General features: G+C 40.3%; 1 protein-coding gene across 1 annotated transcript; it reads right to left on the bottom strand.

Annotated features, from left to right (window-relative positions):
* Window positions 1-5,220: 5,220 nt before the first annotated feature.
* On the bottom strand, window positions 5,221-15,167 carry PPID (peptidylprolyl isomerase D). The gene is made up of 10 exons (XM_075198186.1): window positions 14,983-15,167; window positions 11,220-11,360; window positions 10,940-11,046; window positions 9,940-10,128; window positions 8,576-8,698; window positions 8,342-8,448; window positions 7,320-7,461; window positions 6,581-6,667; window positions 6,442-6,484; window positions 5,221-5,746 (listed from the first exon to the last, which is right to left on the bottom strand). The coding sequence occupies exons 1-10, from the start codon at window positions 15,065-15,067 to the stop codon at window positions 5,658-5,660; spliced, it is 1,113 nt and encodes a 370-aa protein (XP_075054287.1). The 5' UTR covers window positions 15,068-15,167; the 3' UTR covers window positions 5,221-5,657.
* Window positions 15,168-15,348: the final 181 nt, after the last annotated feature.

The raw sequence follows: 15,348 nt of genomic DNA, 5'->3' as shown, positions 1-15,348 counted from the left end.
TTTGTAGAATGTACAGTCATGGTCAAAAGTTTTGAGAATGACACAAGTATTGGTTTTCTCAAAGTTTGCTGCTTCAGTGTTTTTAGACCTTTTTGTCAGATGTTGCTATGATATACTGAAGTAAAATTACAAGCATTTCATAAGTGTCAAAGGCTTTTGTTGACAATTACATTAAGTTTATGCAGAGTCAATATTTGCAGCGTTGACCCTTCTTTTTGAAGACCTGCCATTCGCCCTGGCTTGATGTCAATCAACTTCTGGGCCACATACTGACTGATGGTCGCCCATTCTTGCCTAATCAATGCTTGGAGTTTGTCAGAATTTCTGGGGTTTTTGTTTGTCAGCCACCCCCTCCTGAGGATTGATCACAGGTTCTTAATGTGATTAAGGCCGGGGAGTTTCCTGGCCATGTACCCAAATTTTGATGTTTTGATCCCAGAGCCACTTAGTTATCACTTTTGCCTTAGAGCAAGGTGCTCCATCATGCTGGAAAAGACATTGTTTGTCACCAAACTGTTCTTGGATGGTTGGAAGAAGTTGCTCTTGGAGGATGTTTTGGTACCAGTCTTTAGTCATGGCTGTGTTGTTAGGCAAAATTGTGAGTGAGCCCACTCCCTTGGCTGAGAAGCAACCCCACACATGAATGGTCTTTGGATGCTTTACTGTTGGCAGGACACACGACTGATGGTAGCGCTCACATTTCGTTCTCTGGACAAATGTTTTTCAAGCTGTCCCAAACAATCTGAAAGGGGATTCATCAGAGAAAATGACTTCCTCAGCAGTCCAATCCCTGTACCTTTTGCAGAATATCAGTTTGTACCTGATGTTTTTGCTGGAGAGAAGTGGCTTCTTTGCTGGCCTTCTTGACACCAGGCCATCCTCCAAAAGTCTTCACCTCACTGTGCAGGCAGATGCACTCACACTTGCCCGCTGCCATTTCTTAGTAAGTTCTGCACTTGTGGTGCCCCGGTCCTGCAGGTGAATCAACTTTAGGAGACGGTCCTAGTGCTTGCTGGACGTTTTTGGACGCCCTGAACAACTATTGTGCCTCTCTCCATGAAGTTCTTGATGATCTGATAAATGGTTGATTTATGTGCAATCTTACTAGCAGCAATATCCTTGCCTGTGAAGCCTTTTTTGTGCAAAGCAATAATGACTGCACATGTTACCTTGCAGGTAACCATGGTTAACAGAGGAAGAACAATGATTTCAAGCACCACCGGCCTTTTAAAGCATTCAGTCTGTTATTCTCACTCAATCAGCATGACCGAGTGATCTCCAGCCCTGCCCTCGTCAACACTCTCACTTGTGTTAACGAGAAAATCACTGACCTGATGTCAGCTGGTCCTTTTGTAGCAGGGCTGAAATACAGTGGAAATGTTGTTTTGGGGATAAAGTTCATTGTCATAGCAAAGAGGGACTGCAATTCATCTGATCACTCTTTATGACATTCTGGAGTATATGCAAATTGCCATCATAAAAACTGAGGCAGTAGACTTTGTGAAAATTAATATTTGTGTCATTCTCAAAACTTTTGGCCATGACTGTACTAAATAAATGATAACTAGAATCTGAATGGTTGTTATAGGCAACATCTCCACTTTTTAAACCCATTGGAAACTCTCAGCTCGATACAGAGAAGAAACCCAGAAAAATCATGCACTGGGCTAGTGCTTTGTTTATTACTCAGCCTTGTGATTCCAACGTTTCTGCTGTCATCTGAAAATGGGTCAGGAGAAGAGAGGCAGAGTTTGCTTTTTTCAAAAAGACATCCAGACACGTTATGACATTACCCCTTTTGACTTCAAAAGAGCTGCCACGATCTTAATGACTTTGGTGAATAACCTTGGTGCTCTGGGCAGACCTCTGAATTGAGAATGGTATTTCTCCACTGCAAACCTGAGGAGGCTTGCATATGACAATACCCATATTTCATGTTCATGGCATTGATAGCCAATCGTAACGACTCCATCCAGAATCCGTTGGTCCACAGACGCCTGTTTTGGGATTTCATATTCAGGACGGGTCTAAAAGTTATGTCTGGTTTCTTTCAAACAAATAGGTTTGAGTAATAACCCAAACCCTCCAGCTCTTTCAGGACTGGAACAATCAGCCCTGACAACAATAGAGACTAAAGGGAGAGTCTGCTGGTCCTGTCTCTCAGAAGGGTCATGAAAAAGAACCGCTTGGGGGCAGTGTTGTGATCCAATCATGCAGATTGTTTTTCAGCAATCTTGGGACCTAGAAGCATTGCTGGCCAAGCCTTTGGCGACCACAAGGTGTTTTTGGAATGGCCATTAAGTAATTTAGCCTGGCAGTTAGAACATGTGAAGTACATTGATCCTCTTGCACCCCAGTATGTACATGGTGAGTGCAGAGGATCAATGTCTGCTTATTTATACAATGTAAGCTCCAGCTCTCTTGCACCCCATTTATAGTTATTGATATTACTCACATCAAACTTGTGTCAGGTGATTCCCTAAGTGTATAGTAACCGCTATTGCTTGGGAGCAATTTGCCTTTAGAAGCTGTGAACTTAAGCCTGAACCCAGATTAAAAAAAAAAAAGCATAGCAATGATAATGTTAAAGTTGCAAAGGAAATTATGTGTATAATTGAGTGTAGGACTGGTCGGAAAGGGAAGACTTTGGTGAGAGTTGGTCAGCTTAACATATATTGCGATGTGTGGAACTAATACTCCCTGGTTTTAATACAGAGTAGAGCTTAAATTAGTGAGTGCAAAGCATCAATGTGTTCTTGTTTATACAATGTAAGCACACCAGTATGTACAGGGTGAGTGCAGAGGATCAATAACTTTGTATACACACACTGCACAATAGCACAAACAGACCACACAGTGTGTGTGTTCTAAAAGGAGAGTACTCACATTCACCACAAAGTCTCAATTAATAGGCTGGTAATTGAAGTATATATTCATCTATCAATCAAAGGCAAAATGTCTCCAAGGAGAAAAGGAGAGGAGCTTCTTACACCACTGAAGTGGTCAGGATCCTGGCTGGCTTTCAAGCCTGCCAAAGCCCAAGGAGGCGGTGCTACTTTGGTAAAATAGAATCACCTCACCCTATTGGCCCAGTCCAAAACATGGCACTACCCTTGGGGCCAGACCCCTTTGCCTGTTCATCCCCAGTGCAGGCCTTACCTTATATAGTTCCCACCGGACCATTGTCCCAGCCACAGGTCCTGTGGATTTCTTCTATGTAAGACCATTAAGGAGGGGCAGGCCTCTCTGAAACCCTGTCTCTGTCAGAAAGAAAAAAAAATTAAGCCATTTCCTGCACTGCAGCAGCCCTTGCAGTGTGATCCAATGCAGCACTGGCTGATGTGGCTGTCACCCTGCCCCAGGTTACTGTTCCCCTATAGTTGACTCCTCCCAAGTACCATTAGTGAAGTGTTTGGGGAAGCAGGTAAGCTCCAATGGCACTGGTACACTGCTGGAGAGTGTCTTTGCCCTGGTTCAAACTGGTAACGAAGAAAAAAAAAAAAAAAAAAAAGGGGAGGCGTTTTAATTCACACAAGTTTACAATTAATTTCTTCTCCGGCATGTTCAACCTTTATACCACCAAAGTTAGTTGTCTCCAAAACGGAAGAACATTTCTACTGATATGTACATAAAATGCATGTGCAGTGCAGCCCAGGAAATCTCTCCACAATTTTGGGGGGTGGAAGTGTGATGCCTTGCCAATGAGGAACATTTGTAATAAAATGTAGCCTGTAAATTAATTAGGTGTGTTTAATGCACAACATATACAAGGGCCACTATACCCTGACTGAGCCCTTTTATTAAACACTTAGTGAAACACATTGGCCTCCACTTTCCTCACTTGTACCTGAAGACTATTCAAGCCTTGCATGTCTCCAGATGGACACAAATCTGTATACACATATGCTGCACAATCAGTTAGTCGATCTCTGTGTTTGGGCTGCAGAGTGTAGTTGTGCATTTGAGACCGGCAGAGTACAATTTATGTAGCTTTGGATCTTGATTCAATATTTCTATCCATGTCAGTGTTCTCTCCAGGGCTACACAAAAATCTTTGAGATCGCTTTAAAGTAAAAATGTTCAACATACTTGCTGGTGGTTTGCACATCACTGTTGATAGAGTATTTTTATTATTTTTTTTAGTTCCATGGTCATACATTGATACTACCACCTATATACACATTGGGTATTTGTGAATACTTCTGTTTTGTTTGTTTAATGCTCACATTAACTTGTTACTGGAATTGTTGTTAAATTAGTAACATTACTGTTCGACTACCAAAGAAAGCGGAGACAGTGGCTTTACACACATCAACAGGTGCTGCTATTAATCCTCATTTATTTATATAGCTCCACTAATCCCGCAGAGCTGTACAGAGAACTCACATCAGTCCCTGCCCCATTGGAGCTGGCAGTCTAAATTCTAACACACATATTAGGGTCAATTTCATAGCAGCCAATTAACCTACCAGTATGTTTTTGGAATGTGGGAGGAAAACGGAGTACCCAGAGGGAAACCCACGCAAACACGGGGAGAACTTACAAACTCCACAGAGATAAGGCCATGGTCAGGAATCGAACTCATGACCCCAGTGATGCGAGACAGAAGTGCTAACCACTTGGCCACCGTGCTGCCACATGCTATTCAAATATGTCCATTGTACAGCATACTAACATAGCAGCTCAATACTTCTCAATGACTGTATAGAACTTTAGACAGTTGTATTATGCAGCTAAAGCGACCAGCTTGTTATACAGGCCAAATTCCCAAATATCCGTAACATGGCCTTTTGCCACAGACGTGTCACCATTAGAATTGTACACCATGGTGTCCAAAATATGGCCTGGTATCTTGAAGCTCTAGATCAGGGTGTCCCCAAACCCAGGGCCCCTAGCACTGCAGTTTTCCCAGATCGCCTTGCTGAAAGATGGGTGTATTCATTACAGACTGACAATGTAACAGATCCACAGGTGGTACTAATTATTCCTTGTCACCAGCAAAACCTGCACTGTTAGGGGTCCCTGATCTAGAAAAACAATGACCCCCAATTTATGCACTGGAGAATAGGCTGCCATGGACATCCTGCTTCTTGTGTAGGGCATGGCATAGCTACTAAAGCATATTATTTAGTCACCATGTCCAGCCCTGCATATTAACAATAGGCTATGAACCAATATGCTTTGGCATTTCTCTTCAGTATATCACAAAACAAGCACAGATAGCAGTAACAGTCTTTATTAGGAGGGACAGTAAACCGTTTATTCTCTCAGTTATGAAAGAATTTACAATTATCCATAAAAACAAAACTGCTGCTCTCCTTAAAAGTTACACAGGAAACAATAAGCCCCCGTTTCTTCACTGTTACAGAAAATAAAACAAGCAAGCATTAATGGCTTCACTGCTGGAAACTAACCCACAAAAACTAAAAACTACACTGCACATCCCACTTGTTGCATAGTTTATGCAGTGTCACAAGAGACAGTAAAAGAAAGGAGATAGTAACTAAAAAAAAAAAAAAAATGTAAACATGAAACACTTGGGTTCAAACGTATGAAATTCTTTTTTGGTTTAATATCAGACAGAAATTCTTCTTGCGGAGCCTTTGTGACCAGATGTCAGTTCTCAGTACACTGCATGCCCATTTCAAAGTAAACACTTATGCAAACATTTTTGCATATACAGCTTTTTCTTTTTCCTTCTGTTCTTTAATCCTGTGCTTGACCCGAAGGATTTCACTGCTGATAGCTGCAATAAACAAGACGAACAGTTGAACGGACAGGACATACTGTGGCACTAGGACAATGATTGCAGCAATCCATTATGGATACCAACATTAAACCTACACCATAAGCTGGTTGGGTAAACAATAAAGTGACCATTTATGTAAAAGTGCAAATGTGTGCCTGGCAAATTACCAAAACCTGCTCTGACTGGGACAGCCAAGTATAATGTTGAGATGCTGTGGTTTGTGCTATATTAAGAAAACTGAGCTTGTGGACATGGGATCAAATTATGGATAAATGGAACACAGAGTTCTTAAATGCATTCTGCAGAGGACAGGATGTTTGTACCACACACTATAAGCAGGCTTGGTCACTAATTTCATAGGTGCATGCATTTGAGAAAATAAAGTTTAAAAGCATCTATTTAGAATTATAGCCCAATATTAAATCCATGCTGTATTAACCCAATGTAAAAGTTAGCAGAAATGCTAAATACGCTGTGCACACATGATTTTGAAGACCAATCTGGTAGTTTTAAATTGGACAGCATCGTGCACAAACATCAGGTTACAGAAAACGTTGTGCTCCTTGCGAGAGGTTTGTCTGATACTCCTGGAAATCTGATTCTGTCAAACTAGGCCATCCATATGCATTGCAACTAATGTATCTATGAAGCAATTGATTCCCTTTTTTTTTTTAATCAGTAAATAAGTTTACCTTTATCTTCAGGTGCTAACTCATGGGCCTTTTTAAGATCCTCCTAAAGTAAAACAGAAAACAAATACCTCAATTAATAAGTTTTACAGAAACTAAACCTGTAAAACATGCAATACGACCTCTTAAAGTAATAGTTTACCAATGCTTGTTCATAATCTTTTAAGCCCTGCCAGCCCTGGGCTCGTCGGTAAAGAGCTTTTGTGTTTGACGGATCAATTTCAAGAGCCTATGCGAAAAAAAGAAAAGAGAAAAAAAGGTTTGGTTACTGGGCACCACACTAAATTACATGATTGATCGTTTGTTTTGTGTTGCAGTAAGGTAAGAAAAAGGTACTGCTTTGTGTCTTACAGATGTGGTATGCCTGCTGCTTCTACACCAGTCACATTTAGGTTACATACAACTGTGTTAATGAAAAGGGTTTTAGTTGCTTATAATGCATCTAGATCACTCACTATTCATTGATAACTTTAATAAACTGGGTCTTCTGTTCTAAGGACATGACCTGAAATGTAGCATGTAATATCCTGCTCTTTACCGAGTGCAGACCAACCATCTATATAATTGAAAGAGTTCTAGTAGTGTCCACCTCATGGAGGACACAGCCAACTACATCAGCAGTAAAAGGGTTTACCTGTGTGTACAAGATCTCAGTTACATCCATGGAATTTTACAAAGGTGCTCAGCATCTCAGTTGTTGTGACTTTGTGTGTCAAGCAGGTTCTGAGTCTAGGGCACTATGGGAAACTGATAAATGTTTTCTTATTTACTTCTCTCTCCGAACAGATGTAGTAACAATGAAAGTATGTTAATATAGCTTTGGATATGGAATTACAGAAGGCATTTTTTTCATATTGCTGGGACAAGTTCTAAAAATTTACCTCATGACAGCTTTCAATCGCTGCTCTGAAGTCACACATTTTCAGTTTACAAGCAGCAATATTCAGGTTACAGCTTACAGCAATGGGATTTAATTTTGATATGTTGTCATCTCCAGTGACATCTTTGCAGCTTTCTGCATATCTGGAAATTAGAATTCACATTAATGAAACAAGTTATTTCTCCTATTGGCATATCTAATTAATCTTGTACACATTCTAAGGGAAGTTACAGCATGCTATATGCAATTTAACCATGATCCAAAAACATACAATTATATTAAAGGGGAAAAATTGTGGTATTTGCCAGCGTGGTTCTAAAACCTGACCTCAACAGCCAATGCAGGCTGTATGGCTCTCCGGAAAGGGAAAGAAGCATATGTTAACGCAAGAGATTGCTCTGCAGTAATTATTCCACCTCTGTTCCCATGCAGGCATGCATGCAATGCTACTGAGGCCAGCTTTGAGAACTGATAATTGCCAGTCGTCATATATAAAGATGCCCACTGTGAAAAACTGCGATCTCTACATTTTCCAAAACCTGTGTACAGAGTTGCAGTGAGTAATCACATGCTGTACGTATCAGGAAGTGAACAAACTACAGTTTACCCTAACTGGATACAGAAAACTCATAACAGATTTATGGCATAAAATGATTTATGGCAAATTAAAAAAAAACAAAAACACATTGATAGTGCGCAAACCATACAAAACAGTATGTTTATATGGATCAAGTGTTTCCATAGGGACTACGATATCAGTCTGCAAAGTGGAAACACTTATTTCTTAGAAAAAGAGGCATAAGTGTTATTGTGATTGGTTAAATATGATTGCATGCTACTGTATTAGACAGTTTAAGCTTAGTTCCATGAGTGCAGTGCCTGTTATTGTTGTAGTTTGTAAACTTAAGATAGTAAACAATGTAAATTTTAGGATTGTTTGGTGTCCCCCTCAACCTAAACGAGAGCACAGATCACACATTCATAAATTAGAGTGGATGCTCAGTTTTACGTATTTTACTGTACCTTAGAGCTTTGTTGTACTTTTTTGTTGCCATCTCCCAGTTCTGAGATTTGAAGAAGGTATTCCCAATGTTTTTGACATCTTCTGCTATACTGATGATTTTTTCAACCTTTTAATCAGACATACAATGACTTAAGCATTTGATAATCCAGGCAAACCTAACCAGTCTATTCATTAACATAATATAAACTAAAACCGATAAAGGATTAGAATGTATAAAAGTCTATAGTGCTTACATCATTTAATTCAACATCAGAGTCCTCTGGGAAGTCAGGATGGGTGTCGCCAGAGCCATCTAATGGGGCCATGACCCATTCGTCTCCATCTTTCAGCTCTCCGCACTCTGCTATTGTGCATAGCTACATAGGAAACAAACACTACAAAATCAGCGTCTGTAAACAATTATTACGTCATGATTTATTTACCATGTAAATGCTGTATACAGAGTATTCAAAAAAATAATGCTGACATTCTTATAACTGATCTGGCAGATTTAAAGTGTACAAGCCATTAAAGATCTGAATTATCGAAACCTTAGCTCTCATCTAAAAATTGTGTTGTCTGTTCAAAGGCTGTAGGAACCTCAGCTTTTGTAAAAGTGTCGATCACTAACATGCTTTATTGTTCCTGCCTCTGCACTATGATATTTATTCAACTTTTATATTGCCTAATACAATGTTATAATAAATAAAGTTGAATAATTTGTAAACACATAGTTCAACACATGTTAAAGATATCATATGTGCTTTTAACATTTAGGGGCAAATTCAATTAAGACGGCGGATCGCAGTTACGCGAGGTTGCAGGCTTTCCAATATCACAACGCAGATTAACCTTTCAGACTCCATAGGGCTGTGAAGGGAAGCCTGCGATGTTGCGGTACTGTATTGGCACTTTATGTGCGTAACCGCAATCTGCCGTCTTAATTGACCATACCACCTATAGTCAAAACAACTATGATAAAAATGGACCTGTTTACAAACACACAAGCGTTTGCTTTGCATCAATTTCAACATAGCCTAAGGCGATCACAAGTATTAATGTTTAGTACAATATAATGGCGTGCTATGGAAACATACATAAAATACATAGCACACTATGGCGCAGGGAGGTTTTAAAAACATGCTTCAAATGCTGTTAAAAGTCTGGACAAAGTACCAAGGTTTTGTCCATGCATTTAACAGGCATTTTTGCCTCTAAGTTTGTGTGTACAAGCCCTGACAATTTGTATTCTGCTGATGGACAAACATTTTTAAATGTTTTTCACTTGACCACATAGATATATTTATATCACTTTTGAGAAAAGAAGCACTACTACACATTTGATTGTGGCTTACACAGTGACATTTGCACAATATGCATAATAAACTATGCCTCTATTTCAGATCCTTCTTGAGGTATCAAAGCTGTTATTAGTTACGGACATATATTTTTTGGGTTCATTTATCCACTTACCAGGAGTTTACCTTTTCTCATATCAGACTGTTGCTTGCTAGATTTTAAAGCAAGTTTAAGCTAAAAGCTTTTTCTCCAAAGCATAAATTGAGAAGCCTTATTTTGAAAAACATTCCAAAATACTGTAATTATACATGCGACTTACCTTTACAGGTATCTCTCCCTTTACGTCAACGTTTTCCAACATTTTAACAATCCCATGGCCTTTGAGAACCATTCCAAATACCACATGTTTCCCATCTAAATGGGGTGTGGGCACAGTTGTGATGAAGAACTGAGAGCCATTAGTGCTTGGGCCCGCGTTGGCCATACTGAGCAAGCCTTCCTTGTCATGCTGCAGAAAGATTACAGCATATTAAACAAAATATTACTCAAAGCATAACTTGTGGACTATAAAGGTTTCTCTCCTCTTCTTCCTTTAGATCAGATATACAACCCGATATACTTAGGGGTCACATGGACGACCATCTAACCTTCAAAGGGGCCACACATTATTCTTAATCTCAGTAACAAGTTAAACATACATCTAATCAAAGCGAGAGACACCTCTCTATAATAATAGATCAGTAGGCATTTTAACAAGTGTTTCAGGCTAAAATAACTGACAAAGCAGGAAGGAGCTGGATGTTGTCTATCGCTGCCTTAGATAGAAAACTCATCTAAAAGAAGGAGGAACCCAATCTGTTGAATTGGTTTGATAAAACCACTCATCCCAATTAAACTATAAACAAAATGTAACAGCAATCTCACACCCTAAAGAAGACTACTGTAGAAGAGAGAAGAGGATGCTCAATGAGAGTATATCAAGAATGGTGGAGGTAATTTCTTATAGTAGCTCTGAGTCGAGGAAATAGGGGGATAAAAACAATAACTTTGAGTTCCCTCAACAACTAAAGCAATGCACTCATATTGGTAGGGAAGGTGGCTATGGTCCATATGTTAAAATATGGGATAATTAAAAAAGCTGTATGGGATATTGGAAGTAAACCAAAAAATGGTAGAGCTGAACTGTAATGTACTCATTTGGGCCTAAAGCAGCACAAACAGTAAATATGGCTTATGATGAACATTTGTTCTATGATAATATTCCTTCTTATTTTTTTAACCCACTATATAGTACAGTATAAGAGCCTACTGTAAAATACCTTATAATGAAAATTTTCATCTTCAAATTTCTCTCCATATATACTTTCTCCACCAGTTCCATCTTGGTTTGAGAAATCTCCACCCTGGATCATGAATTTCTTGATAACTAGGAAGTCAAAGATGTTAAAGCCCTGTTTTCTTTTAAAACAACATCTGCAACACATGCTTCTTTAAAGTGACATTTAAATAGGTAAAGTAGCAAGTCATTTGTCTATGAATGAAGTAAAAAAAAAAATATATAATACAGGCTTGTAAAATAGGGAAACAAATAGTGCTTACTTCTATGGAAAGGACATCCTTTAAAATGTAGAGGCTTTCCCGTTGATTGGCCAAGACCTTTTTCGCCAGTGCACAGTGCTCGAAAATTCTCAGCTGTTTTGGGGACCACATCAGCAAACAACTCTAACACAATTCGGCCGACTAAAATAATCAAAACAAATATATATATATAAGAATATGCATGCTTGACAATTATCCACTTTCATCCTCCCTTCATTTATACAAATAAACAATGTTTCAATTTATACATTTTCAATATGATTTAGAACATGCTACTCAATGCCCTTAAAACACAAAATAATTATTGTTAATTTTATGTGCACTTTAAGAACAGATAGCTAAAGTCTGTAAAACCACAGCAATAGAAAAATACCAGAACAGAATGGTTCAGCACAATTCCACAAAGGCTAACAGGTGTCACCAGCTCTTGAAGCATCAATGAAATGCTCTGCTTTGCATACAACCTTCTATTCATTGAATGATGTGATAAGAACCCCTAAGCACCCCATGCTTCTCAATATACACAGACCACATTTATTATTAATCTTTATAGGGCACCACAGATTCCTGCAGCGCCACACAGAAAACAGACAGCAGACCATACAGGATGAAACAGTACAGAACAATAAACAATACCAGGAATTCAAAAGCTCCAAACATAGCTTGCACATTGAAGTTGGAGCAGAATAGGTAGATAGACAAGAGGAAAGAGGACCCCTGCTTATAAGACCTTACATCCTAAAGGGACGGCAAACAGACAGCAGGCACAATGGAGTCAGTGGAGGGGATCTAGTGCACAAAAAGCAAGTAGGGGGACAAGGGAAGAGAAGTAAGGAGAAGCATGGAGAGAAGGTTGGGTGGATGGCAGGTAGGCTTTGAGGAACAGATGAGTTTTGAGTGCCTGTTTGAAGGTGCACAAATTAGGGGACAGTGGGATGGAGTGTGGGAGGTCGTTCCAGTGAAGGGGGGCAGTTTGGGAGAAATGTTGGATTTTGGAGTGGGAGGAGGTGATCAGGGTGGAGCAGAGGCGACGGTCATTGGCCGATCGCAGGAAACAGGAGGAAGTGTGAATGGAGATGTATGGGGCAGTGGAGTGGGAGAGGATCAGGGCCTTCTAGGTGAAGTGTTTGGAAAAGATTCTGTAGGGGAGCCAGTATAAGGCAAGGCAGAGGCGTTATTCAGGCCATGTCAATCTAGACTGTGTCATCCCATACAGTTGGTGATGCCACTTATATAAATTAAAGCCATTTAAGATCCCCAGGCACAAATCTGGAGATGCTCAGTAGGCTGGCTATTCACCATTCTAATAGTTTGGGAAGGCCTATATAAATAAAATACAAGTAGGTAATGTCTCTACAATTTAGGGTAAACTCATTTAAAGAAATGTTTAAATTTAAAAACATACACCGATAATTTTTCTGAAAAACAAAAACCCATAGAGAACAAAATGCAAGAGGCCTCAGAAAAGGGCTTTGAACCCACATCTTTGAGATTTTATTGACCATGAAACCAAAGAAGTCTTCTGCTGACTGGTACAGGTAAAAATAATATGACTTTCTTATTTAGTTACAACACATGTATCCAATATGGGCACTCTGTGAAGATTACTTGATTCCCTTTAGTATAGTTTATAAAGCACTATCTACTTGCATGGCACTGACAACGAGCTCAGGCTCACAAATATTAGTCCTGTCTGAGCCAATATATATGGACAGAAAAAGAAAATTTAACATTGCATTCATGTTTTCTAATGTTCAAGTAAATGAAGCTCAGTTAGTAATTCAACCATTCTGTGCAGGTCACTACATTTCTTATCAGAAGCCTTGTGATCATACCTAAGAATTGTTGAGACAAAAAGATTTTCACGCACATTCCAAAACCACTGTGCTGTTAATTTTCTAACATAAGTGTAAAACTCCATCCGGAGAGGCACAAGGAACGGCTGCTAAGCAAAAGGAGGTTTGGATAAGCTATAACATAAGTGGTGGGAGAGTGACAGCTGGGGACACAGGACGAAGGGGATGTGGTCACGGGACCCCCAATCTGGAGCGTGGGTCCATGACCTGCCGCCACAAGGGTCAAAGTACATTATGTTACAATGAATATGAGTGAAATGTTCTGAGGAGAAAATAGAACGTTTAAAATAAAGAATAAGAGGTGCGAGAAACAGGTAAATGGAAGAGAAACAGTTCTGGGAAACAGATCGTAAAGTACAATAATACATGATGGCGGAGAACAAGACAGCAGGAGTCAGACCACTAAGAGTGTATAATGGACAGATTTGAGGGAGAAATTGCCTCAGGATACAACTGTATTATAGAGAGGTGAGATCTGTCAGGGGTAATATACTTATTGAAAAAGATTGGGAGAAGAGAATATTAGTGATGGGGAAAAGTAATGACAAATAAAAGGAAATAAAGTGAATCATCTATTTATATAGCACCACTTATTCTGCAGCGCTGCACAGAGAACGCATTCACATCAGTCCCTGCCCCCATTGGAGCTTACAATCTAAATCCCCTAACACAAACACCAACCGAGAGACTAAAGGCAATTTATTAGCAGCCAATTAACAAACCAGTATGTTTGGGAGTGTGGGAGTAAACCTGAGCACACAGAGGAAACCCACGCAAACACGGGGAGAACATACCAACTGCACACATATAAGGCCACGGTCAGGAATCAAACTCATGACCCCAATGCTGTGAGGCAGAAGTGCTAACCACTAAGCTGCCCAGTTTCTGGAGAGGAAGAATCCCCCATATTGAATACAAGCAAGATAAACCCTATAGAGAAGGCTGTGCTGCTGAGAGCAGAGACACAGCAGTGAGTATATTGACTGGGCTGAGAGATACAATGCAGGGAATGCCAGTAAATGGTGAAGCGCGCACACACACAGACACACACACGGGGGGGGGGGGGGGGGGGTAGAGCTGTGGGGCATCTATGAGGTTAAGTGTGTTAACCCCTTAAGTACTGTGTAGGAAGCCTAAGGGAACTGTTATACTGCCAACAGTTTAAGACCTGTGCAGGAGGTGAGCAGATGCATATTTTGTAACCATATTCATATTGACCACCTAAGAACTGTGCACGCAGAGTCATATATATATATATATATATATATATATATATATATATATATATATTTTACACACACACACACACACATATATATATATACTGGTTTTAGCACTTGCAGCCCAAGTATTGTGCTGTAGTGGAAGAGGCGTGTTATTAAGTGTTCTATTTTGCTATACAGAGATAGTCTGGAGCCAAACATACTGTAAATATCTATTGCATTGCACCACCACACAGCACCCATTGGTGAGCCCTTTACAATTCAAGGGCTCAAAAATCACCATAGGTTTCTGAAACGGATTTCTACTAAGATAATGCCATTTAAGGCTCCATATAGTAAGTCATCCCAGAGTCAGATTACCCATGCTCCAGACCATGCCCATCATCACCAAACCAGAAAGATACCAAGTGTCCAAGCTCCAGGGCACGCCCATCATCCATGAGCCTGAGAGTACCCAGCACCTATGAGCCAGGATCTAGAAAGTTCTCAATGGGCTGCAATGAATTCACAGGCTCGTGATGACTTAATTCACCACTACACAACCCCGCCGCCTCCTCATATAGTGCTCATTTTCAATATCATTAATCAATTAATTCATTGTATGTGCTTATATATGGCGCCAATTCTATTCAGCAGCACCGTCTCCATTGTAAGGTCCCTGACCGTCCATTAGCCGTCGCTCACCTTGCTCGCCTCCCACCTCCACATCGAAGAAGACCAGGGGATTGGTGGAGCTGGACGGCCGGTCACTTGGGGTGGGATGAGACATGTTTCCCCGGTGTGCGCTTTTGAGTTTCTGATAACCGGCTTCTCAGCACCTGAGCACACTTCCGCTGCGGCGAGGGCGGGACATCCGGCGCCTTCTGCCCCGCCCCCAGAGCTGTGAGGCCAGCTGAAGATCATACACGCAGAGGAAACCTTGTACTGCACCAAACGCTTTATCACCTGGCTCATCTTACAGGCTACAGGAGAGCAGCTACAGCCATTTTGGAATTGGGCAGAGACAACCATGTCTCTCTCATGCCCCCGGGTGTGGTGCAGATAAGTTCC

The sequence above is a fragment of the Mixophyes fleayi genome, chromosome 1 (genome assembly GCF_038048845.1).
Source record: "Mixophyes fleayi isolate aMixFle1 chromosome 1, aMixFle1.hap1, whole genome shotgun sequence".
NCBI lineage: Eukaryota > Metazoa > Chordata > Amphibia > Anura > Limnodynastidae > Mixophyes > Mixophyes fleayi.
Note: the sequence above shows the minus strand (reverse complement) of the source record. Positions and strands in the feature narration are given on the sequence as shown.

What these genes read in the sequence shown, in the direction of transcription:
- PPID (XM_075198186.1), bottom strand. Translation starts at nt 15,067, where the DNA reads ATGTCTCATCCCACCCCAAGTGACCGGCCGTCCAGCTCCACCAATCCC. An exon ending in CTGATGTTGAATTAAATGAT is followed by an intron (nt 8,449 to 8,575) that starts GTAAGCACTATA and finishes TCTGATTAAAAG; the next exon opens with GTTGAAAAAATCATCAGTAT. An exon ending in CGATTGAAAGCTGTCATGAG is followed by an intron (nt 6,668 to 7,319) that starts GTAAATTTTTAG and finishes TTTTTCGCATAG; the next exon opens with GCTCTTGAAATTGATCCGTC.